Below are 27,643 nucleotides of genomic sequence, written 5' to 3'. Positions count from 1 at the left end.
TTTGGTTTTGCTATAAGAGAAGTCCATTACTGCATATTTCAGCTCCTCTGAATCACACTGCTCTGTGAATGGAGAGGAAATGAGAGGAAACGAAAGTTATGGTATTGTGAGCTCACATCCCTGATGTTATAGGTGTGTCTCAAAGTAAAGGCCACAGCTCAGGTAGGAGTGACCATCTTAACACTGCCAATAATCCTCCACACAACTTCACTCATCGAGACTGTATTTTAGTGGACCCACAGGGCTTATTGATGTAAGCTAAAACACAGACCTCAGAGAGTTCAGTTTAACCCATTTTTAAGTGTCACCAGCATTATTAGTCTTATTAGTAAGTAGCCAATTATAACATTAGTGAAAGCTGCTGTGCAAAATTATGATTGGGGTACAAAACACTGCACAAGACTTCTTGCTTATGAGAACTTCAGAAGCTCATATGTGATCAAATAATTATTTTTTGGTCACTAATATGTTTGCATTTGAACACTGTTGAGTTACTTCTCAAACGTTTCAAAACACCCATCTGGGTGATGGAAAGTCTAGAAAGACACCAGTTCCATTTTTAGAATCTTCCAAAATGAAAACTGAATTTCTCATCATTAAGATTCTCCCTTAGAAAGGTTTCCAAATGACAGTGAGACTGCAATGCTGAAAACTACTATTTATTTATTTACTACAATAATAAAAAATACTAAACAAAGAATTTTCCTAAACTATGCTCACCAAATTAAATAGCTGACTTAGACATCACAAATTAATCTGTAGCAGCAGAGTACAACACTTCAGAGTACACGTTGTCTTCAGTCTGTCCTCTCTTCTCCCGCCTTCGTCTGGTTTTCCCATCAATGAAATGTAAGGCAGAATAATTCAACTCCACAGCACCATGGTCCTGTGCAAGTAAAATTAAAAGATAACACAGGACTGCTGCTGCATTACAACTGTGATTATGATTCCTACTCTTAGGTGATGTTATGTCATGCACAGCTGTATATAAATGCAGCTGTTGCAGAGAGTTCAGTTTACCTGACTGGTGGTCTTCATTTTCATAGCACCATGTCTCACTGTAGTGGGACAAACAGCAATTTTACAACTTTATCAGTTTTATGATGCAAGTCTTATATTTCCAGTCTGTTTAAGTAACTACACTGGTTAACTTAAGAGATACATTTCAGGAGTAGATAATTCTGCTTTTAGGTGTTGTTTAAGGTTTAGCTACACAACATTAATAAACACTCACCACTACAGTGTTTATAGTTTATCCTTTTACAGTTTAAAACTGCTTGAGCAGAAATGACAAGCACACACACTCCCAGAGCTGCTCCCAGGAAGATCACTACAGGATCCAGAGGACTGGCTTTGGTATAAAAATGAACAAAACTGTAAGCAGATGCACATGTGGGAAGATCACAAATGTTCATGCAGGAAGCTCTTTGTGCTGCTGACCTCACCATCACAATCATCAAGTGTCACCAATAATCAAAATCATTAGTTATTATATTTACATATGGAGATAAATAAATGCATTTAATAAATTGACAAAGGACAAAATGATCTACATTCTCCATATATAAAGCCAGAAGTAATACCGTCTGCACCTGTAATACGCATACACAATACATACATCAGTAGTCTGGATTTTAATGTGTCAGCTACCAAACAGTATAATGATACATACAAAATACTGTAATGTTTAGCACTATTTAGGTTGGTTGTCCAAATAACAGTAAATAATCATCTCATTAATAGATTAATTAATACATTAATATAACTTACACATATATACTGTTGTTCCATTTCCAAGAAGGATCTTGCCACAGGTGGCCACAGCGCAGTAGTAAGTGCCAGTATCAGAGAGGCTGAGGACACTCTTGGAGAGGTTGTACACACAGCTGTGTGGAGAAGAGCTGATCTCACACTGACGGCTGCTGTTGTGATGAGTGTAAATTATTTCAGGATGGGAGTCTCCTGCAGCAGCTCTGAACCAGAGCACTCGGAGTTCTGCTGTTGTCCTCTCAGAGAGGACGGTGCACTGCAGAGACACTGACTCTCCTGGGGAAACCACACCCAGCAGTGGACTTTGGACCACTGATACTTGATATTTATCATTTTTATTTAAATACCCTGTTAAGAATAAAATATATAGACATTAACATACACTTATATACTCTATACTATATACACATTTAGATTTTCCTACCTTTGTAAACATCATAAGTCATAAAAAGTAAACTGTCTATGTCTTACATGCAGCAATCCCTAACATATTTCAACATTCTTTAACATATTTCATACAGAAAAATATACACTTGGGTCATAACATAATAATGCACAAAACGTGCAAGTTATTTGAGAATTATTAAAATTAACTAGGCCATTAAGAAAAAAAGGTTATAGTGGCCAAAAGGTATAACTTCTTACCTTTCACTGATAACAATGCTCCCTTTCCAAACACAATCTCAAACCTTCTAATGCCACAGTAATACATGGCTTCATCTGAAGGTTCAATGCTAGAAATATTCAAATGACAGAACCCTCTTCCCTTCACAACAGTGAACTTTGGAGGTTTAAATTCCCTGTAGTAAGAGGAAGTCTCTACTGATTTCTGAGTCATGGCCATTATACGAGGCTCCTGTCCTGTTTTTTGCTGGTACCAGACAATGGGATCGGTGTTGTCCTCTTCAAGCAGAAAGCACTGGAGAGTCACATTCTCTCCAAATGCAGCGGTGGTCACAGAGTTCAGCTGATTGACACCTTTTGCCCAAAGAATGAAACCTTGGTTCATGCCAAAGGTTACTCTAAAAACCATGTGCAAAGGTACTTATTTGTGCAGATGAAAAAGACGTGCATCTTAGGAATGCATGTGCATTTGGCTGAATAGGGCCTAAAACATTACTGAACATGTAGATAATGTTGAGAGAAAAACTTTGAAAAATGTAGCATGATTACTGCAAAAGATGGTTGCACTCACCTATTTCACTAGAAAGCACTGCTGTGAGACACATCAGGACCATTCTCCAGATGCCCAGGTCCTGTTGCATGGTGTGTTTGCTTGATAAACTGCCGAAAGGTCAAACAGCTTCAACTCAAAGATTTTTGACGTAAGTAAATTACATCACATACTTCCTGTGTTTTCCTCCAATAAGAAACTGCAACAAAAATGCTGTAAAGTCATTTAAAAACATTGTCTTTTTTGTGTCATATGTTGTTTCAAATGTATTCAGTTCTTCAAGTTAGGTTTTTTATTATTTGACACATTTGTGGGATAGGTGCTCTTGGATAGCTTAGTATAATAATATAGATTGGTATTTCGGACAAATTTATTATACAGTGGCAAACTGTCAATATTCCACTGAAAACAGAGCCTTTCTCAAGACTTCCAGTAAAAAAAAAAAAAAAAAGAAGAAAGAAAAAGATTCAGATATTCAGATATTTTTTTCAATATCACAAAAATGGCTTTAACCTATTATGGTCCAATACGCTAATTAGAAAGAAATGCAATGGGTAAAATATGCATAACATATTAATCACATGTCCCAGAACTTTAGGGATTCCTTAAAGTCCTATCCCCTAACTCTCCCCATTTATCTTCACTACACATGAATGAAACTCACTTTGAAGCCCATCACATCACAAGCTTTCATCAATTAGACATTAGAAAGTATGAAACATTAACTGCCACCATAGTGACCTTCCTGGTGACCAACTGGTACTATATAGCACTACTGATACTATATAGCACTACTGGTACTATATAGCACTACTGATACTGCATGTTCAGTGTCACCAGTTCCACATAGTTTTACATGTAAGCTTTACTGTAATCATACAGCCAAACAAACACAGCCAAACTAACACAGCTGAAAATCAAATCAGATCTGACTTGGTCTCTCTGGTGACTAAGACCAGAGCAAACACCATTGGTACTGTTAATGCATGCTCAGTGTCCCTGGCTCCATCACTCCACTACTCACACTCAAACTCATTTACCCTGTACATACATTAAAACACACCAACAGTACCATACATGCATTAAGCAACACCACTGTTCACCTCCTGCAGCTAACACCACCTTTATAGTCCCTTTCTACACAGCTATAACCTACTGTACTCATTTATATTTCACCCCCAACTTCAACCACAGCAACCAGCTAGCACTTTTATCTACATATCTACCATCTATTTTCATCTGAAAACTCCAACAGTACAGTTTTATCCAGTAGCCTCTTAAGCTAAACTCCAGCAGGGAAGTACTTGACTACAGACCTACTTGTCTTTATCGTTACTGGCATACTTTGTGATCGCCAATCGTCATCAGATCTGCATTTCATCTTGTTCATATTTTGTGCTCAAATGGAATCATTAGTTCAATAAAATAAACTTCGCTCACCCTCTGAATACAACACCATGTCCTGCCTTGGAGCAGTAAATTGTTTATCTACAACCAGTTTCCAGTCTCACACTTTATCCCAATACTAGCACTACTAACTTGTAGCTACACACTAATCCTTTTTCTTTCTCTCACAAACCTGATAGAGCTTCTTCACACTTTTACTCCTGCATTTGATTAAACAATCGAGTAACTGAATTTACTCAGTTGCTTTCTCTCTGTAATAATGTAAAGCCGAGTCTTGTTGACAATGTTTTGTCAGATTTTGACGTGTCACTCCTATTATGCTAATCACAGAGAATGACGATGTAAATCAAAACTATAAAAGAAATTAAAAGACTGAAAGTGTAGGCCTGTCTACTTCTACTTCACCTACCTCATTCCCAATCACCTGCTTACTAACTCGGTGGACCTGCTCTTTGTCTTTCAAGTCACCTATTTCAACCCGCAGGTCGGTAGGGAAGACTCTGCGCATTAACGGATTACCGTGTGAGGAGTTGCCAAACCAAACCAAACATTCATTTTTTGTTTTTTTTCAGTTTCGTTGCCAGACAATTGTGCCTTCACCCACGGAGAATAAAGAGCACTTTCTGGCAACCTTCGGCTCTTGCTCCTTCTGTGCCGGATCTGTCACACTTCAGAATTAATTTCAGATGTAATTTTCAATTTTGTTTGTTTGTCTGTTTTCTTAAAACTTGTAATTAATTTGAATTGTATTTAATTTGATCATTAAACCTTAGTTTTAGTCATGTTTTAGAGACTGGAGATTCATTTTAATTTTACTGTAATTGTATTACATTTCATTTGCATTCAACTACTCACAGGGCAGAGACCCCACCCACATGAGCACCAATCCCAGATCTCGATCATCCCACACCTACCAGTCCCTCCAATCACATCCTGGTTTACTTTCATCAGAATACTGATTATCACTTACACACACCTGTTTCCAAACCTCTCCCCATACTTAAAGTCCTCCCCTACATGACGCTTCACATTACCTGCTCATCCAGCCAAACACCTGAAGCAGGTCTCTGTGTTCTTGTTATTTTTGCTTGCATTGTGTTGCTCTGAATTAAGCCAGCTCATTTGAATTTTGCTCATGCCTTGTTTCTGTTTGCACAATGTCACAATTTTCATATTTAGTCATGTAGTCAATTATTTTACCTCACTTTTCACAGAAGAAAGTTAAACAGAGGTTTTGTTAGAGTTTCCGTTTTCAAAAATGAGTTCATTATTGCATGTTATGTTATCATTTAATAATCAACATATAAGAAATACTGATGATCAAAGACTTGCCATCAAAATATTTGCTCAATAATTTTAAGACTGCCCTATCTGTGATGAATGTGAGATAATTAAGGCCTACTATCAGTAAAACACATTGCTAGCCATTTGCTGGCATTAATTAAATATTGAGAGTATTCTAGTACAATAACAAAATTTGTGCAAAAGCAGAAGGTACAGAGAAGTGGACAACATCGACAGCTATCTATCTAAACATCCTAACTATCTAACATTCTCATAAATCCATAATTACACAGTTTTGGTGAACAGACGACTCCTCCTTGGAATTCAAGTCAGTCTAAGGTTGAAACATCTTTGTATGGTACATATTTGTATTATTTTCCTAGTGTTGCCTCAATTTTTCAATAGTATAGTACACTAGAACTAATAGCACGAAGAGGGTTTTTGCGTTTTTGTGCAATCGCCGAGACCTCTGAAGTTAGCACCACATTAGCGACGTCACAGTCTTACCTTGTCCAAATTGTGCTGACCAGGTCATACAGAGTTAACCTAATCAGTGGTACATTTGTTTAGAATGTATTGTTTGTGGGGGTTTTTTGTGGTAGGTGTTCAGAAGGCAAAAGGAATACAACCACCACATATTCCAGTACACGAATGTGTAATTAAGGTCTCATCTCACTTTTTCGGGTCATCAGCATTTTATTACATCATTATTATAACCGTGCACTATTAGTCGACATGCGGCTTGTTCTGGGTTGATGCTGGAATTACACACTGGGCCGCTCTCATGATTCCTTCATCCATGTGAGAGCTGAGATGTGACCTGAATGGGAGGCAGGGTGGTGTTTTACCAGATCAGTTGTTGAGACTGGGAGAGTCACAGCTAAACTGAGACTGATGGCTAAGAGACTCTTTGTATAATTTTCTTCTCTTTTTCACTCCTCCACTGCCCCCCCTCCTCTCTCTCTCTCTCTCTCTCTCTCTCTCTCTCTCTCTCTCTCTCTCTCTCACTAGGGGGAACAATAAAATTATGAAAAATTATACTTGTGCATGAATGTTCCTTTCATTTGATCTAAATGCAATTAGTCAATAGAAATATATAAATGTTAATTATATGAAAAATAATATCTGTATAAATAGCATAAAATGTATAATCTCTGCATGTATTATATTTATGAATATATTGAATTTTTTGTAATATCACAGTCCACATAGTGTTTGATAATGTATGTCTTTTCAGTACATAGTGTTGGTGTGTGTGTGTGTGTGTGTGTGTGTGTGTGTGTGTGTGTGAGCATGCATGATTGTACATTATTTCTAAATATGAATAATTTAGAACGTATGGTTTTCAAAATGTTGAAAGGCTTTTAAAAGCTTTCAAATGTATATATTTTTTTATTCTCCATCTGGTTTTAATTATGTAAATGCTGTGTGTGGATTTTACTTTTTTTTTTTTTTTAAACCTTGTGTGCTACACTACAGTTTTACTACCACTTCATATTTAACTAAAGTACACTGCAGGTTCTCCATATATATATATATATATATATATATATATATATATATATATATATATATATATAATATATGAAACCCAGGCTTTGATGTGCTAGTGGTCACCCCAGGTTTGTGTGCTGACATGTTAAGGCTGTAGTTGGTGGTTTCACAGCTCTGTGCTGGTCTCTATTCTTTGCTCCCTCACCCACCCTCTATACCAAACAGTTTCTCTGCTTCAACTTTGTAGGCCACTTTGACCACCCCACACGACTTTCTCAGAACAACAACCCATGTTTCCCCCGTCAAAATTTCCACAGGATGCACAGAGCTATTCTTAAAATGGTCATTTGTTTCAGAAACATTTCAGATGCTAAGCAGATCTATAATAAACTAAGTGAAAGTAGTTTTTGCTTTGACCTTCACAGTAACTTGGATGTTTGGGTATTTTGATCAGCTAGCTTTCTGATAATTCATCAGATATCTTTTACTTCCATTTAAGTTCTTGCGATCTTGTTTTTATATATTCATTCTTATGCATGAAAGAATGAATACAGCTGAAAAGAGAACAACTAGAATGCAGAAACCCAATTGGGTTAAACGTTTAACATATTTGCTAGAATATAATTAAGTATCAAAAGTAAAGCTATAATTCCTCATTTCTACCTCATTCTTCCATTGGATATTCATGGGATCTGTTTTTGGGATGAATTAGCAAACATTAGAGGCTCAAAAACATACAGACAGAACTGCAAACAAGGTTTCTAACAGCAGACAGATAGACCAGATTGTTGATTGGATTGACTACAAGATGATTGCCACACACACAAGTTCTCAAGTGTCTCGCTCACTAGAAAGGCCATATGTGCCTTCAACCAGAATGCAGTTGAATGCTAGAGTTCAATTCTAGAAGTCAACTTATGAACACTCACCAGATTCCCATAAAATGTTATATATGCCAAGATGATGAACTGCTGTTCTGTGTAGAAGTATAAATGGGGCAACATTATAACCTGAATGGTGATCTTAAAAACAGAAGCATCATCATCACCTGTTTCGCTCAGTGCTCACGGTCTCATGGCCTCTTTCCTGTTTACCAGACCAGAGACACAGCAGGGTGAATGATACAGAGGAAAGCAGCAAATATAACTGACAAATGCACACAGACACACACACACACACACATACACACACACACACACACACACACACACACAGTTGGTATATTGGTGCGATAAATATAAACATGAAACAACAGATTTATTCAGATATAAAAACCAAAGAAACATAAGAATGGTTTTCTAGTAATGAATATTATGCTATACAAAAAAATATCAAAGATAATTGAAGTATATTAAATAATGAATATTATTGAATATTATGTTATATAGTGCAACAAAAACATTTCTAACCATTTACATGTATGGCATTTGGCAGACGCTCTCATCCAGAGCGACTTACAAAAGTGCTTTTTCATTTACTCATAGAATACATCCTAGTACTGTACAGTAGGTTAGAGTCCAATATACTAATATACCAACACTGTAGAAATACAGGGATACATTACAATGAGTACTAGAGTTTCAGTTACTCAACATAGGAACAGAATTAGCAGTCATTTAAATATTCCACAAACAATCTTCAGTCTGCGTTTGAGGACTGCAAGAGACTCTGCTGTCCAGACAGCCAGTGGAAATTCCTTCCACCATCTGGGAGCCAGCACAGACCATGTATTAAGATATTTTATGTAAGGACATGTCTTGCTTTAACTCCCTCATGACTGACCCTTTGCATTGTGGATTAGTTAGTTATGTATTTGTTTTATATATGTGATAACAAGTGCACTCGTGAAAGTCTATGCAACACACCTTCAGACCAGACTAGGCTGATAAGGAGAGATCATTGCTGATTGACTTTACTCACACAGAGCTACTCCAGTTCATCACTAGCTTCTGTTAAATGTACTCTAAACTCATGAAAGGTGATGCATGGTTTGTTAGTATCTAAGTGTTAGTTACACTAAAGGTATGTATTTAGTTTAATTAATGAAGCCCAATAGTTTAATGCATAAAGTTTTTATTTATTTATTATTTGCAAATATTATTTCAATATGATGTTTCAATCATCTCCTTCAGTTATCTCCTGTTTCATGTTTATCAAATCAATATTCACACTGTGTGTGTGTGTGTGTGTGTGTGTGTGTGTGTGTATTTAACAGTTATATTTGCTGCTGCTTTCCTCTGCATTGTTGACCCTGCAGCTTGAGTATCTGGTAAACAGGAAAGTGGCAGCGAGATCTTGTCACTTTTGCAGTGAACAAAAACCACACCGATTGTTCCACTCTGATCTTCTTCTGTTGATAATTTCCATACTGTCATTCTATCTTTGGAGAGTGTTTCTCACCAGATATCGCTGTACTCATGACACATCATTGTACTCATGTTAATAATGTCACCCCCCACTTTTTTAGAAACTTTTTTTTTTAAATAAATAAACTGTATATTAAATTTGCTGCTTGTCTCTCTCCATCAGTGGTGCGTTTCTAGCCACTGCTGTACTCTGGATGTTTGTGGATGTTGGACCACACTGATCTCAGCTGTGATGCTGACATGCGCAAAACTGCAGCACTAATGCTCCTGACACTAGAAAGAAACTTTTAAGAAACTAACCAATGATGACTTGCACAGAGGATGATTGACAATCTGCTGTTAGCACCAAATCAAATGGTCATTGTTTGAATGTACACACGCATTGTGTGTGTGTGTGTTTGTTGGTGTGTGTGTGTGTGTGTGTGTGTGTGTGTGTGTACACATGTGAGCGTTTGTGTGTTTTAAACTTTTAATGGATTCATTCATACTGCTAAAAATACAGTTTTGTTTATTATTTACTATGTAGAGATTTGACTCCATATATCTCCGTGTCATGTCATGGTAGGGAATAGATCAACACCTCAGCCTCCCTCAGCTAGGCTTTGCTCTACTAATGCATGTAGAAGACTCTCACACACCCCACAAAGGGTGAGAGTTTTGGACTTCATTTATACTTTTTTTGAGAAGGTAACATACAATGAGGGTAAAGGTAATTTAATGCTTTGAATGTAGCCTAATATAAAATACATTTTGAAAGCATCTTCCTTAGCACTACCTGTACATTATCAGAGTGGTTAAAGCTTCCTACTCTGAAACTCCATCTGGGTTCTAAAAGATGTTTTTCTGCTGGATAGTTCATATTTTTATTCAAGGTCATATTTTACTCACATTCTAATGTTTTTTAAATGATTAGTTCCTTTAGTGCAGATGGTTAGTGCTGCTTTTAAATGTTTCTGTTGAGTTTGGTCACGTGCATGACAGCTAAGATCAAAGAAAAAAAGAAGCAAAATCATGTGTCCACAACGTTCAGAGTGTAAGGCTTCACCCTGTGTGTGTCTGTGGAACAGCAGCTGAACAAAACTCGGCCTGAACTTCCTGAAAGTGTTGACAGTTTTTAAGGTCAAAGCTTGTTTATAGCAGTAGCCACATCATTTCTGAAACTGTTAATCAAGAAGTGCTTATCAGTTGAAGTACATGGAGCTTAGATGCCACCTTGTGGTCATGAACAGTACTGCATTTGCTATTCCTACCTGCAGTTATTATGCAAGTCTTTTTATAAGTGATCTGAAGAGATGTCATTCGCTACCCTCTGTTTGTTATACTGAGGTCTGGTGCAATTTGGGTTTAAAAATATTTAATAAAACAATAAAGAGAATAAAGGAGAAGGAGAATAAAACTGAGTGAAATGGAGGTTAACATAGAAAATAAAAGTATAACCAGCATCTACTCTGCAATGCAGCTTACGATCTTCTCAACTCTGTAGAGTAACAGCTCTGTTTCAGGACCATGGACAGAGACACATCAACGCTATGGTGCATCTACAACGTCAAATGTTATAGAAATTTCAACAAAAGTCCTTGCAGGCACTGAAATATTTCCACTCAGCCCACACAACCTCTATCTTACACATGCAGCTTGAAAATGTGGGCACTGTTCTTTGTGAGTTAAAAGGAAGAATAAAGTATAGAGTTAATTCTGCTTGCCTGTGGTTTGTGCTTATCAACCATGAACAAGGGTCTAATATTACAGAGTTCAAAGGTAATTCAAAGGTGGAATTGCTGCATGTTCACTACATGGAAGACTCCTGCATCCTCAGTATCCACTCTTGCGATTCACATCTGAAGGCTGGACTCACAGTGCCAGCTGGTGGTTAGAAGTTAAGATGGAAGATCTGATGATGAGATTTCCTAGAGGGATTGTTGACGTGTGTTATACGGTACGGTAACACCACCAAGGTCACGGATTGACAAGTAACAGGAACGAATAATAAATTGGTTAAATAAATAAATAAATGGGTGATACTCGCATGTAATCGAGCAGTCTAGCCATCTGCTGAGGTGTGGTCTGTACAGTACTGAGCAGTAACAGAAGGAGATAAGAGGAAAGTAAAAGAAACAAATGTCTTCTGTCTACTTCTTTCTTTTTTCTCCACTTTTGTTTTTGAATTTTCTTTCTCTACATTCTGCATTTAACAGTGAAGGAAGGGAGAAAAAATCCACCCAAGCAACAGTAAGAAAAGGAAGCTTCAAAAAGAACCTACTCATGAGGTTTAAACCTTATAAGATACTGTTTTGACTTATGCAACACTAACACCAATATGTTATAACATATGTTATGTCTGCTGGAGACACCAAGACTTAACAAAAGTAGCCCTTTCATCACGCTGATGACTGATTTCCAGCGCGTTGGTGGCGAGAAGGTGATCATACACCCAGTCAAGAATACCTCTCATGTCTTACTGTTTAATATATTAAGTGATTGAGCAGTCTTCCAAAAGATCAGAGAACTGCTCTATGTTGTTAAGATACATAAAAACAACAAAGAGAACATGAACACTGGTACAAACATTATTGTGAAATGTATTCCAAATGTCTTTTCTGACCAGCCAGTCACCCACAATTCTGTGCTTTGATTTGCATAGTTGTTTGCAAGCTAACGCTAACCACCACATACCACTGAGAAATATGTGTCCATCTCTTTCTCACAGACAAAGTATATTAGAGGATTGTAAAGTAAGATCCTGCTTGTTTGCTGCACAGAGACAACGTCAATAAAGTTTATGCTTAATTAGTATGATTATGATAACTCTTACATTCATGATGCATTCAAAATGTTATAGCGGTTCTTCTATAATGTATGTTATGTGTGCTGGGGACATTTTTGGAATGAAAATGTAATCTTTAAATATTTGAAATCTTACCAAGGACCCTCCCAAACACATTTTCATAAGACAGTGTTACCAAGGACCCTCCTTATCTCAACTTCATAGAACAGTTACCAACCATAGAACAGTTACCACCATTTCACTGCGTGTTATACTGTGCATGACTATGTATGTGACGAATAAACCGAACTTGAACCAAGGCCCCTCCCTATCTTCATAAGACAGTGTTAGCAAGGACCCTCCCTATCTCATCTTCATAGAATAGTGTTACCAAGGACCCTCCCTATCTCATCTTCATAGAACAGTGTTACCAAGGACCCTCCCTCTCATCTGCAGCCTAGAATACAGGATGCCCCTCAGTTTACTCCATCTGTCATCCATCTTTGCAACAACATATTGCTCATGTTTGGGGATATAAAAAACAATTAAAAAAACAATAATGTTCATATTTGCACAAGTCAATTTTGATTATGTCCATTGAAATTCATTACAGGTAGTTTCATTAAAAAATGTCATTATTTGGGGATTAAAGGTAACATATCCCAGTCCACACTTAACCACTTCTAGTTATTGTGTAAAATCAAATCCAGTATTCTAGTGTACTGAACGTGCCTGAATGTCACCTAAAATAAGTTGTTCTAGACCACATATTTTCTGTATTCACATTTGCTGTGCTAAAACACTACTAGTGGACTATTTTGTGTGTGTGTGTGTGTGTGTGTGTGTGTGTATGTGTGTGTGTGTGTGGCAGAGGGCAATTAGAAATACCCACAAAATAATAAGCCTTAATATTCCCGTGTTATAAATTTTGCTCCGTCAAACTACCGAGTGGCAATGTGTGATGTGCATGGGACTGTGGAGACTTCATTAGAACCTGGATTTTACGTTAAGATTACAATTAAGATTTACATTATGTTTCATTTGTAGAGTTTGGAATTATAATCACAGTGATTCATGACAGTTACTTTTTTTTTTGCCAGTGGTGGTCAAATAGGTATTTTTTTCAGGAGTCAAGAATGAATACTAATCAAGAGTAATATTTTTATTACAAACCAGATGGACAGTAACTGGTAGCCCCTTCGATAACTTCAAAAGCATAGCCCATAACACAGAATGCCACGCATTTAACACAGTCATTTTCTAGCCATGTTAGCTGGCCTTAAGCATGAACATAAAAGATGTAATGATGCCAACACACACAGATTCTCGAAGCCATTTGCTTAAAAAGATAACCCTAATAACTAATAATAATGTTATTCGAGCCAAAAGTGTTTATTGTTTTATCTCCCTTTGGATTGGTTGGTTTACCTACAAGAGAATGATGTAAGATTCCATCTTGAATTTCAAGGCAAAACGTTTCAGTCAGACAACATCAAAGAGGGAGAGAGACCACAAGATCATGTATGCTACTATATGCTTGTTTCACTGTACCTGGATCAGTTTTAATGGAACCAAATTCACCCAGTTGAGTTGTACTTTTTTTTTTCTTTGTTACCTATGAGGTTGCAACACAAATTCCCTTGTTTGTGTGAAAAGGATCCTGGTACTAAAGAGTTCTGTTATGATGCATTACAGGTCTGTGAGGACAAGAAGCAGAAAACAGGGCATCAAGAAAATCAATACACCCATGTGAGATTCTGGCCTGTTTGAGTACAGGCCAGTTATATCACAAAACAGGCAAACTCAGTTGGTTCAATGATAAATCAGTCAAGACCATCATTCACAAAAACAAAATTCTCAGATGGAGACACCTGTAATTCACCCTACAAAATCAGGCCCTGGTCAGACACACCACACTCTACCGTCTGCTCTATGAGAGAGAAAACACTGTCTGTCTGCTCATGGCTCAGTTCACCAACAAACACAGACATATGTGCAGACAATTTGTGTTTACACTTGATGAATATCTGGATAATCCCTGTCTCTATTGTTATGCATGCCAAAGTGTACTTAGGTGGTACAATACAAGTGCCAACACAAGCCAACTGGATGTGTGATACTGAACACAGGAAGTGTAGAGGTAGGCTTTTTTAAAACCCAGAACAATTACAAAACCAAAATCAATTACACAAGAAACACTTAGACCAGCATAATTTACATTTAGAGCATTTAGCTGACACTTTAATCCAAAGTTAATAACAATTCTGACTGAACACAACTTGAGGGTCTTGCTCAGGAGCCCAATAGCGGTAACGTGGTGGTGGTGGGACTTAAACTTGCAATTTTCTGATTGCTAGTCAAGTACCTTAACCACTGAGCTACCATCATTCAAATGGATAGTTCTATGACTAAAAATCTTTAAGTAAAAATTACAAATTGATCAAATTAGTTTGCATTTTACTTGGAGTAATCTTTTTTTTTCTATGAAGACAGCAAAGCTTGGGGTCTGTACATCACTGTGAGTTTCGGTTTACTCTAAAGACCCCACCTGTACAAAACTGTCACTGCCCTGAATCACCACTGGCATTCCAGTTTAGTCAAAAGCTTAATCTATGAACACAGCTGGCTTTGAATTGGTGTAAAACCAATAATAGAACACAGCACAAAAAGCTATTGAATCAGAAATATAAGGTCTGTGATGGAGAATATATGCTTGGCAGAATTCTGACATAAATCAACAAAATAAATGCAATTTGTGAACAACAGCCAGGAACTTCAATCATTCTTGCCATTATTAATGGTGACTGTTCTTATATTAGTATCTATATACTAATGGATTTATGTAGTTTGGCATTAGTAAATACTGATTCTTTCAAATATGAGGTATCACAGCATGTGTAACTTTTTTCTGGCAGCACTGAGACTAAAATGTTATGATGTAAAATGTAAAATGATGTACACTATTCACAACCTCTGGGCAACTAAAAATAAACTATTAAAGAAAAACATTGTTGAACTGGATCATAACTATGTGTATACTAATCATTAAATGTGAGCACCACTTTTAAATGTGATTGGGGCCTGATTTCCTGTTGGTTATTCTTGCTACTCTATAGGAAATAGAAGTGCAGATAATGATCTCTCACCTGAAACAGAGTGGTGGAGGGGTGCTGGTTGGATTATATTTGGCCAGAGGGGCCCAACTCAAACCACTGAGTTCTATCACCTTATTCAACCTCACATAGTGCTGCCTGAAAACTTAAATAAACCTTCCAAACATATAATGAGTATAATAATACATCAATTTTATTCGCCAGTATGTGTTTTTGGCATTGGATTATTTAGTCTGTCATGTTTGAACACTGCTCCATGTACATCTAACATCTAAGTAGAAAATACCAAATTGTACATTGTCTGTGTAATATAGATATTATGTTATAAGGGCACTCATGCTCTTCTCCTGCAAAATGTGTTTTTAACTTGTGAATGTAACAGGCTAACACAACTTTTGTCATTGATTCTTTTTAAAAACTTTTGCTTCAGGTTATAACTGGTACTTGTTTGATCAAGTTACTTGGATCTTTTTATTCCTCTATAAAATATGTACAGATTTCACAGTTTAAAAATGTTTCAGATTATTCTCTTTTATGAAGTGTTTTTGGAGTTGTTTTTTGATCACTAATGCAGGAAGTCATCATGAACAGAGGGCACTATAGTAGAATTTCTGATTTTACAATCAAGGCCAAATAAGATAGACAAGACCTCAAAACATCCCCCAGCCACTGAGAATTTATCTCTGGATTAATGCAGATTGATGCATTAATCAATGCCTCAAAGATGACACTGAATTATAATGGCCATGGCATCCAGAGTTAAACCAAACAGAGCCTGAGAGTGCAGGAATAGGGTTATTCCATACTCAGATCACTTTGTCTCAAGTACAGTGCCAACCTCAGTTTACTTCCCTGTTTAGCTGCTTTCTGAGAGAATGGTGTGAGAACACATTTTCAGACCTTGTGGTCACTATGAATATAGGCATAGGAAAAAAACCCACAAGTTTAGACTGATAGTGTCTGATAATACAATTCCTATATGCAAAAACAGTGGTGAAACTTTTTTAATTCAAATATTCTAATGCTTAGTGTTATGAAATACATACAAAAAGAAAACAGTGCTACAATAATACATTTCCAGTAACATGGGAGCTCATATATTTACCTTCTACTAGCAGACACCAAAATGGCTGTAAATGACAGATACCAAAAAATTCTGCAAAAACACTAAATACCCATAACAATAAAACATAGTAAGTGCACTTAAAAGGAGATTGGAATAGAACAACATAATCCCCCTAAATAATCTTGTCTGTGTAATATAGATATTACATTGTGAGGACAGTTATACTCTCCTCCTGACAAATGTGTTTTTAACTCTTGAGTGCTTCAGGCTCACAAACCTCAGAGCTGTCACAGCTCTGTGTGCAGGGCTCCCAGCAAGAGAGTCATGCACATTTACTCACACACACACACATACACACACACACACACACACACACACACACACACAAACATACAAGTAAGTATAAGTAAGTAACATGAGTCTCATCCACGTTTCTAGGAGTCCTACTCTGGGTAGGATGAGTGTAAGTGTGTTTAAAACTCATCTGGCACGGTAACAAACCAGGAAAAGTCCCCCAGTCAGAATAGAGCTTCTCTTTCTTGGGAGGAGGGGCATAAAAGGGGAAGTGGGCAGGATGTGGGAGGAGCCACAGCCACCAAAAGTAACTGAGAAATACACTACAAATTTGTCCAAACTCTTTATGGAAAAGGAAAGGCTTCTCAATGGTCAAAGGTTAACAGAGCCCAAATGACCTCTGGTGGCCAAACAGACTATAAGGGGGAAAAAAAAGACAGAACAGGATCTTGCAAGTTTTGATGGCCAATGAGATTTTAATTTATGAGGCATAACATAAAATGGGCCTTTTGTTAGTTGTGTCCTAGCAGTTATTCTGATTTCCAAGATATAACTTTTCATTTTTCACTGCCAGCTTCATCCTGGTTCCTTAGGTTATAATTCCACAACACATGTAAGTTATTTTCTTCAGCCACACCCAGCCCCACTGACACCATTAATGTGTGATCAGTGCTACCAGTTCCATGTGAGCTCTACACTCTAAACCTCCAGCAAACACAGAGTTACTCTACATACATTTACACACTGTACTGCCCCCATGCAGCCAATTACTCCATAACCTATAAAATTCATCACTGGTCTCCGCAGAGATTGAAGTCATACCCAGCCACACTGACACTGTTAATGTGTACTCTGTGCTGACTGTTCAATATAGATGTAATAAACTACACGACCATGTATTCTCCAACACAGCAGTTCCATGCTGGTCTCCACAGTGACTAAGGCCTTGTGCAGCCTCATTAATACATTTAATACATGTTCAGTGGCACTGGTTCCATTTGCATTATGCATTTCCCTGTCTAGCCTGGACTCTCCTCACCCATAAATACATCTGTTGCTGTACGTTATGATGTTGGATTAATAATCAATATACATTATTTGCTTTGGATAAACTTTTGTCCACATTTTTTTCATTATTGACTTGTTTTAATTTTTTAGGTCCTATTCAAACTACGAACTCTGCCAAACAAGCAGTCATAAATGTACCTGGGAAAAAAAAAATATCACTCTTAACTGTACATTGAAAGAAATATCCAGTGATGCTGTTTACATTTGGTACAAGCAAAGACTGAACCAGAAGCCTCAGCAAGTAGGAAGAATGAAAACAAATAAACTGGCCATACTTGATTCTTCATTCAACAGCTCCAGATTTACAATCACATGGAATAATAGCACAACAGTTCTGACTATTCAAAATGCTACAACACATGATGAAGGAACTTGCTACAACAAAATGATACAACACATGATGAAGGAATTTCTGTGGAATACCAAATGCAACAATGGTTCACTTTTCCTCTGCTACCTTTGGCAGTGTAACAGGTAATTTTTTTTTAACTTTTTAGTTTTATTTTAAACTTCTTAACACTGGATTATATATACACACATATATACACACTTCAGCAGGGCTGAAGTCATGCAAAGATAGAAAAAAGCCCTTCATTAATGAGAAGCAAAAAAGAGCCAGACTGAAGTTTGCTAAAGACCATAAGGATTGGACCGTAGAGGACTGGAGCAAGGTCATCTTCTCTGATGAGTGCAATTTTCAGCTTTGTCCAACACCTGGTCATCAGCCCTGCCTCCAAAAGCCTATTTTGAACCGTCCTCGCTGTGCAATTCACCCCAGCCACTGCATGCCATTCTTTTTCTAGGTCACTTGACATCATCTTACAGTTGTTACTTGACATTCGAATGAGGTGGCAATCATCATGGTAGGTAGAGAGTCGTTTTCGACCTCTGCCAGCTTGTAGCTGTTTCAGCAAGGATGGAATCGGGCACATTTGTCTTTGTGAAGGACACATGAGCATGCCACTTACAAAACTGTGCTGGAAGAAAACTTGCTTCCTCCTGACAATGTTCCCCAACTCTGATGTTTTTTTTTTTTCTTCAATAGGACAATGCGCCATGTTACACAGTCAGGTCAATCAAAGTGTGGATGAGGGACCAGCAGATCAAGACCCTATCATGGCCAGCCCAATCTCCAAACCTGAACCCCTCTGAAAATCTCTGGAATGTGATCAAGTGGAAGATGGGTGGTCACAAGCCATCAAACAAAGCCGAGCTCCTAGAATTGCTGTGGCAGAAGCGGCGTAAAGTTACCCAACAGCAATGTGAAAGACACATGAAAGCTGTAATTAAAAATAAGGGTTATTCTATCAAATATTGATTTCTTGACTTATCCTAAGTTGAAATATTTTGACCATTAGTCATTTTCATTAAAAAAACATACGCTAAAATACAATATTTTAATCTGAAATTTGGAAGAAATGTTGCCATTATAGAATAAAAGAAAACTGCACAGACTGGTCAAACACACACCCATCAAATGTAAAAGTAGAAAAACCAATAATCTTGTAGTGGTCTCTTATTTTTTTCAGGCGCTGTATATACGTATATGTATGAATGCGTGTGTGTGTGTCCAGTGACAGTCTGTGCTCTGTCCTAGTCTTAACCACCTCCTCTTGCCTTGCACCCAGTGTGCTACCCCAGGGCTGTGTGCAAACTGCCTGCCACTTCTCACTGGTGTGTGAGCGATTTGATTGTACAAGCTGATTTCTGTCTGTAAAGTGTCCTTGGGTTTGAGAAAGTTGCTATAGAAATGTGACAAATAATAATAATAATAATAATAATAATAATAAATAATAATATAATACTAATTATTATTACTATTATTATTATTGTTGTTGTTGTTGTTGTTATTTTATTATTAATTTTAATTTAAATTAGCCATATACCTGTAACATTGAGCGGTAAGGGCACGGATGCATCTGCTGAGAAGAGCGAGATTTAATAAGGGCAAATCCAGAATCAGAGTCGTTAAGGCAGTCCAGGGTCAAAGAGCCAACACAGAAAGCATGGGGATACATGATTACAAGACAAGGGCTAGGATAAATGAAGGCAAACAGGGGAAGCAGGCTAAAACAATATGCTAGGAAAGCTCAGGGTTAGGAAACACAGAGGCTAGGAAACACACAGGCACAGAATACAAAGAAACATAATCATACGAAACAAACATGCAAATGCAATGAAATAAACATATTCAACCATAAATGAATAGCAAAACACTGGGCTCAAGACATGGTTTAAATACATGAACTTAATAAGACTAGAAACGAGGGCCGGAGAAAACTAAACTACGGAATGGAACTAAAAAACACGGAAACGCGGAAACAGGGCGGGACTGATCATGGCAATACCCATCTACGCCAAATTAATTCAGGGCACTCTTAAAATATAACAACTTAATAGCCTACACTCATTGGAATCATTTTGTATTTGCATTGTCATAATTAACTTCTGCTTCTTTTGTTTTTTTAAACATTCATGCATTGTTTCTGGGTGTGGACATTACTTCTGTAGCCAATAGGAGTGTACCTAAAAAGTTGACCTGCCCCCCTGCATAACCTTCTATTACAGTCCTAAATTTTGAAAAGGAAGGCTAACTCACTCACTTAGGCCAGACCTGTTTCAGTCACTGGTGTCTTCCCCACTCTTTCAGTGGGAATTTCAGGGGGAAAATTACAACATTACAAAATTCAACATTTCCACCCATGTAGTCTATTTTGATGAGCATGATGAGGTAAGGCTGTGGAACAGTGCCCCAGGAAACACCCTGGACTCACTCTGGACTCACATTAAATAAATCAAAGGAATAAAAGATTAAATTAATTTACATCAGTGCAGCTCCAGTAGGAGGCAATGTTTACACACCAGGCAAAGCCTTAGACTGTCTTCAAAATCAGTGTTTTGATTGACTTATAACTCACCTACAAATACTGGAATTTTAAAGTTTATGATTCTATCTTGAAATTTCAAGACTTGCAGAAATATCTTGGCCAATGGCCTCAGTACCTGGCACGGTGAATTGAATATATGCATTTATTCATTAACTACATCTACCTTGTATACGTGCATTTACTGTGTAGCATATTTGCTATATATGGTATCAGTGTTCATCCAGATTTTCCCCAGTGGTCAGTGTCTAATTACATAAATGTCATTGGCTTTATATTTGTAAGCACACTCAGTGACACAGACACAGATCTGAAAGCTCAGTGGCACCAACCACACCACCAGCGCTTCAGTGGAAATCATGACTTTAATTTGGCCTGCCAGACAAACCATTTGCAGTTAGCAGTCTAGACCGAGCAGTGATGAACGGTGTTGAAGGTGATGAGTGCCAAACTGATGAGGGATGAACAGGGTTGTGCATGTGAGTCATTGTTAGTTTGTTTCCCTAGCAAGCATAGTTATTAGAGGGCATTGAAACTGAGTGCAGCAAGTTGGTCACAACACAAAATGGCATATATACATTTGGACCTCATTATGAATATAACTGGTGTTACGTTTAAACATTAGCCATTTCGCCTTAACTTCTTAAGCATGTTTTTCTATGTTGATGGAAAACGCAAGTATAGTTAGAAACATGCATGTAGGCAGCGTGGGTAGATAGCGAGACTTGAGTGTTTATGACATGGTTTAATCAAACCAGTAACATAACTTTGGGGCGTGTTGCATCTAGGCCACCTGGAATATAAATTCCCATCTTGCTTCAAGTTTAACCTGTTCTGTTCTTAAATTAGGATTATAAACAGTGCTATTTTCTTTAGTTAAGAGACATATTTTTATTAACAAATGGCTTTTCTGAGTTACAATTTCTTCATCATTATTTGTAAGTAATTTTGTAATGCTTAAGTAAGAATGTGTAATTTATTTTGAGTTAATCTTTAAAATTTGGCAGGCATAGCAGGCATCAAATGGAGTTTAAAGACATTTTAAGGTCACAGTTAAGAGTTCTTGATACATCACCAAAACAATGCAGCTAAGCAGACACCCTGAAACTAGAGAAGTAAGGTAATATATATTATAAAAAAAAAAAAAAAAAAAAAAGTATAGTTCACCTGCATTCATTGTTTTTCTTAGAGACTCTTGGTGGGAGCACAGGGTGTTGAGAAACTCATTTCATTGATCTGTGAGCTCTTTTAGAGTCAAACCTTTATAGAGGGGCAAGCCTTATGAAGGAACACCCACTCACTGTCCCTTCAGCTGTACACCGCTTCTTTAAAGTTCTTTAAGACAGGTTTCCAAATGAAAGTCAGTCCGCAATGCTGAATGTACCAATAATAATGTACAGGCTACCAAACAGAATTTTATAATTGATTTAGATCTCACAAATTGTGTAGCAGCAGAGTTCAGTACTTCAGAATACACACTGTGCTCAGTCTGGCCTCTCTTCTGGTTTTCCCATTAACAAAATGTAAGGCAGCATAATTAATCTCTTCAGTATCATGGTCCGGTGGGAGTAAATTTAAAAGATAAAACAGATAAAACCACCAGACTGCTGTTGTAAGATAACTGATTGATTCCTACAGTTATGTAGTGAAGATAGATTGTTCCTATGAGAGAACTTTGGCTTGATGAAATCTTCATCTCCTTCCCACCATCCAGTATCCCTCTGGTGCCACAACACATAGTAACAGCCATAAAAATGTCCCTGATTCAGGGATTATCACTCCTGGCTCACCATCTGACTCTCCCCTATGTAATCATAAATCCATGCGGGAATGTATCAGTCTTCTAACAGCCTGTGTATACCCCAAGGAACTATGACCCTAACTTCCATCAGACTCTAACTTAACAGGACAACTGTCAGAATTGTGGAGCAAAGACAGACTTGAATGCAATATAACACACCTTAAAAAGAAACAAGGGTGATCCAAAGGTGTAGTCAAAAAACAGGCAAAAGTCAACATCCAATAAACACATGATGGGCAAACAATTCCAGAGTGGTAACAGGCAATAGAGTGATGCCAAATAATAAAAATAAGGACAGCAACCAGCCAGAGAATCTATGCATGATAACAACAGTCCAGAAATATATGGCAAGCAAAATGATCCTTCTCAAAGACACTTAGTACAAACAGAAGTTAAATAGGGTGACACATTAGGGAAAATAAGACACAGGTGAAATTAATAATCTGGGGAGTAGGCACTAACAGAGGGTTTATGGGTAATGTAGTCAGCTAAGGACCTAGACTGCTCAGGCTGCATGAAAATAACCAACTATTTTTATCCCACATATCATGTTTCTCATATTTTGTTGTTTCACATATTATATTTCACATATATATGTTTTTGTTTTTTGTTTGTTTGTTTTTTCTGACAGCTTCTCAAAGTAATAACGTAACATTTTTACTGGTGCCTACGATGATGTCAAATGGTTTAATCTTTATATAATACTCCATTAATCTATGGCTATCTTAATATAATCTTCAAATTGTGATTTTTGCTTCTACTATTTGATAATTGTCCATTGTTTTATTATTCTCTTCATTAATTGTTCATTTTAAATTAACATTATTCATCATAAGAGGTAAGACTGTTGCTTACCTCTTGTTTATTGTAAAAAAAATTGTTAATCACTCCTAATTGTTTTTTACTGGAATCGTATATGGATCTTATATGAATATTATATGAATCTATATTAAAGTCAGTAGTTTGAAACTTCAAGAAAGTAGGAAAGGAATAAAATTGACTTTCCAGTCGCTTCTTGATCTTAGTTTGATACTTAGATTTTAAAGCTTCAGTCTAAGACTATGAGGTATAAAAATGTTTAAGAAATGTATGATTATTTGTTTTATTCTTTTATTTTAATACATTTCTAGTGAACCTTATTTGAATGCCTTAAAAGATTTATTTATTTTTTCTACTGTGATAACAAAGCCTGTTGAACATACCTGAACCAAAGCATCCCCTTTCTTTGCATGTACATGATTAACGTTCGGGACCCGTTTGGTGGAGAGTTGAAATGTAACGGGGGAGGGAAGCAGAAAAGGAAGGTGATGTGGCTCTGAGTCTGTAAGTTACCAGCAAAAACATACGCGAAGAAACCAGAACTTTCCTTAGAAACTAAGCTAAAAGCCTCTTGCTAAGTGATTAAAACAGTCTAAAATCTAATGTTAAATAATGTTTGTTGTTGTTTTTGTTTAATTTCTTATCTTTAGTTTGTGTTCATCAGAATTCCCTCATTACAACCTGTTTTTTTATTAAGCAAGCCTGTCTTTCCTTGTGTGGACTGAGACAAATTTTATCGTGTGACTGACGATTAAACATTCTATAATCATCAACAAAAGTAAGAACAGCTGACAGACCCACTGGGACAGACTCCCACTTCTCACTGAGCCAGCTCAGGAAATCCAGCTCAGCAGATCAAGCAAAGACAGATGGTTGCATTGTTATCGGCTCACATCGTTCACGCAGCAACGCTGGTGATTCAAGAGTTCTCGTCTAATTTTAGGTCAATGAGAAACAATCACATTGTTGAACTTGTGCCTTTTATGAGATGAGACTGAATTGATCTAATCATTAATAAAATAATTTGAATTAATACATTTTCCCTGCCAATCAGCCCCATTTACCCATCTCAATTTTGATCGACAAAATATGGAGGTGTACATATACCTACACTTAATAGGTAAAATTATAGCAGGTAGAGCCATACATGTGTTTTCACATTACCTGACTGGTGCACTTCCTTTTCATAGCACCTTGTTGAAGCATCACTGTAGTGGGACAAAGCAATTTATGACTTCCCACATCCCTTCTATCCAGTCTGTTTAATAACTACACTTGATAAACTGGAGATAAAATTTAGGAGTACATATTTCTGTTTTCAGGTCTTGTTCAAGGTTTAGCTACACAGCGTTAAAGACTCATCACTACAGTGTTCACAGTTTCTCCTTTTACATATTAAAACTGCTTTAGCAGAAATGACAAGCACACACACTTCCAGAGCTGCTCCCAGGAAGATCATTACAGGATCCAGAGGACTGGCTTTGGTATAAAAATGAACAAAACTGTAAGCAGATGCACACGTGTAAGATCACAAATGTTCATGCAGGAGGCTCTTTGTGCGGCCGACCTCACCATCACAATCATCAAGTGTCACCAATAATCACAATAATGAATTACTATAGGATCACTACAGGATCCACAGGCTTTGCTGCAAGACATGCATTCTGAAAATACTGTTGCCTGAACAACAGATTTGGGTGAACTGTTGTTTAGAGGGAATAATAATAATAATAATAATAATTATCATTATTATTATTATCATTTAATAATTATAATAATAATAATTAGTATTATTATTATTAATTTATTTTTGTTGTTGTGACTGTGAATTGTCAAATAATTGTGAATTGCATAATAATAATAATAATAATAATAATATTACAGTTCCATCCATATGTCCCTTTAATGTTGTTTATTGTTTTGCAATCAAATTAATGAGGTTTTTTTATTTTTATTTTTTTATATGTATGCAATCTTATAACAGAGACTGTGCAGCCTGGAGACAATTCATTTTAATTGAACATCATCAACACTAAATAAGAAGTGTTTCTATGGTTTGTACTGAACACTACAGAACTGTCCATGACAGCAAACAGAAGGGCATATAGGCTAAAACCAGCAGCACTGATTTACAGCTCTTTGTGATGAACCAGCAAGTGTCATATGACGGTCATAATCAAATGTCTGCGTCCCTCTATACCAATACCTCTTATCAATACTAATGTTCCATGCTATGATGTTCCATACCATAATTTCTCTGTAAAGAGCTGGTTCTAAATGATACAAACAGTTAATCCTATTGCAGAAGTCTGAGATTATAGCATGTCTGCTGATGGTACACAATTCACATAATTTTGATCCAGAATTCATCAAACATTTGCCTGAAATATTCAAGACTACACATGTAATAATAGTTTAAAAATATCAGAAATAACCATAGAAATTTGATTTCTTTGTGAATAACCCCAGTAATTGTAATTCTTACATTTAAGCATTTAGTTGATGTTGCATACTTTGTAGTTACTTGTGAATAGATCTTAGTAACATATTTAAACACTTACTCAGACTCAATGTCGTTCCATTTCCAAGAAGGATCTTGCCACAGGTGGCCACAGCGCAGTAGTAAGTGCCAGTGTCAGAGAGGCTGAGGACACTCTTGGAGAAGTTGTACACACAGCTGTGTGGAGAAGAGCTGATCTCACACTAACGGCTGCTGTTGTGATGAGTGTAAATTATTTCAGGATGGGAGTCTCCTGCAGCAGCTCTGAACCAAAGCACTTGGAGTTCTGCTATTCTCCTCTCAGAGAGGACGGTGCACTTCAGAGACACTGACTCTCCTGGGGGAACCCTCCCCAACACTGGACTTTGGACCACCAATATGGTTAATCCTGGATTGCCTTTTTGAAATAACAGAGATTCTGTAAGATCCCTTAGACCCACCTAATATACTAGAACTGGCTAGTTACAGTACAGTAAGAGCCATAAATTGATTTATAGTAAAGCAATCTAGCAGCACTCTCTGGAGCCCTTAATTTATTTACTTGTTTTACACTTTATTCAGTTTGTACTGCTGTCCAGACATAGCTGTGAAACAAATCATTGCCTCAATACAGAAAAGTTGCTATCTGGCTGTTCACAGTGTAACAAAAGAGAATCCAACTCAACTTCAAATCAGTGTAAATAATACATAGGATGTATGATTCTCAGGTAATCCTGCTATCTTTAAAAAAACACCTTATAAAGAAAGGACTTTAACCCTAATCCATGATGCCAAAGAGCTCTCGTAGAGATTACTGCAATGCACAGACACTGCATGTTGTGCTAGACAGCAATAAATCGTATTAATAAATGCAGTGTGTCATATCTTTAGTAATTATAGCACTCTGTCAAATAAATCCTGAAGAGGGAATTAAAAACAGCAAGAGTCATCTGACTTTAAATGAAAACAGCTAAAAATGTTCCAGTGGAAAACTCAGTGGTTTTCATCACAACTACACCACAGAAGTAAAGTCCTCCATCGTCTTTAGCAGCATGTAGAATAGAGAAGGAAATGTTGGTCTTAGTCCTCTCTAGCTTTAAGTGTGACTTATTGTACTCAGATGAAATGATGGCTTCCATGAGTGGACTCTGTACCACAATGTTCTGAAGAATCTGCGCCCCAGGCTGTTTGTACCAGACCATGGATTCTGCACTGTGCTTCTTTGCAAATGTACAATGAAATGTAACAGTTTCACTCAGTTTAGCTAAAATAAATGATGGCTTCTGGTAAAGATCCACAGCTTGAGCAAAGTCTAGAAAAAGAGTTGAAGTTAGACCGAACTAAACATCAAAAAAGCTTTTGTGAATTTTGTTAAACGTGAAAATCTAGAATCAACCTACAATGAAAAGGTTTATTAGCTGAATATCTAAAACATTAAAAGGGCAGTAAAATTACTTTAGAAGGCAGGAAAACTTACTTAAAAAGTGCCATAAAATAAGAATCCAGACTTGAGCCATTTAGATTTTTTACTTGGTCCTTTTGCTTTGCTTTCAGTAAATCTCCAAATATTTGAAGCCTGCTGACTTCAGAAAACACGTCCCATTGGCTGTCACAGGTCACATGCCATTGTGACATTTCCATGCTCTTTGGGCACCAGAGACCAGTGTTGAAAAGAGCTTAGTTAGAGATATGCAGAATACAAGTTCTCTCACTTGAGGTTTTTTGTAAAAATGTACTCATCAGAATCCATTTGAGGAAAATTTTTAAAAAGTAAAAAAAAAAGAATAAAAAAGTTTATATTAAATAAAAAATGTTGAATTGTGTTTTTAAATTATAATGTGGGCTAGAGTCCAATGTCT

General features: G+C 36.9%; 1 protein-coding gene across 1 annotated transcript; it reads right to left on the bottom strand.

Moving 5' to 3' along the window:
* Window positions 1–651: 651 nt before the first annotated feature.
* On the bottom strand, window positions 652–27,328 carry LOC113568622 (uncharacterized). The gene is made up of 8 exons (XM_081699417.1): window positions 27,262–27,328; window positions 25,867–27,096; window positions 2,966–3,054; window positions 2,416–2,748; window positions 1,771–2,118; window positions 1,235–1,351; window positions 1,021–1,058; window positions 652–886 (listed from the first exon to the last, which is right to left on the bottom strand). Exons 3-8 carry the CDS (start codon window positions 3,033–3,035, stop codon window positions 752–754), a joined length of 1,041 nt encoding a protein of 346 aa, XP_081555543.1. The 5' UTR covers window positions 3,036–3,054; window positions 25,867–27,096; window positions 27,262–27,328; the 3' UTR covers window positions 652–751.
* Between the last annotated feature and the right edge of the window lie 315 nt (window positions 27,329–27,643).

This window comes from Electrophorus electricus, chromosome 16 (assembly GCF_041902795.1).
Source record: "Electrophorus electricus isolate QZ-2024a chromosome 16, ASM4190279v1, whole genome shotgun sequence".
Lineage (NCBI taxonomy): Eukaryota > Metazoa > Chordata > Actinopteri > Gymnotiformes > Gymnotidae > Electrophorus > Electrophorus electricus.
The sequence above is the reverse complement of the archived record's forward strand: the minus strand, read 5'-3'. Positions and strand labels throughout refer to the sequence as shown.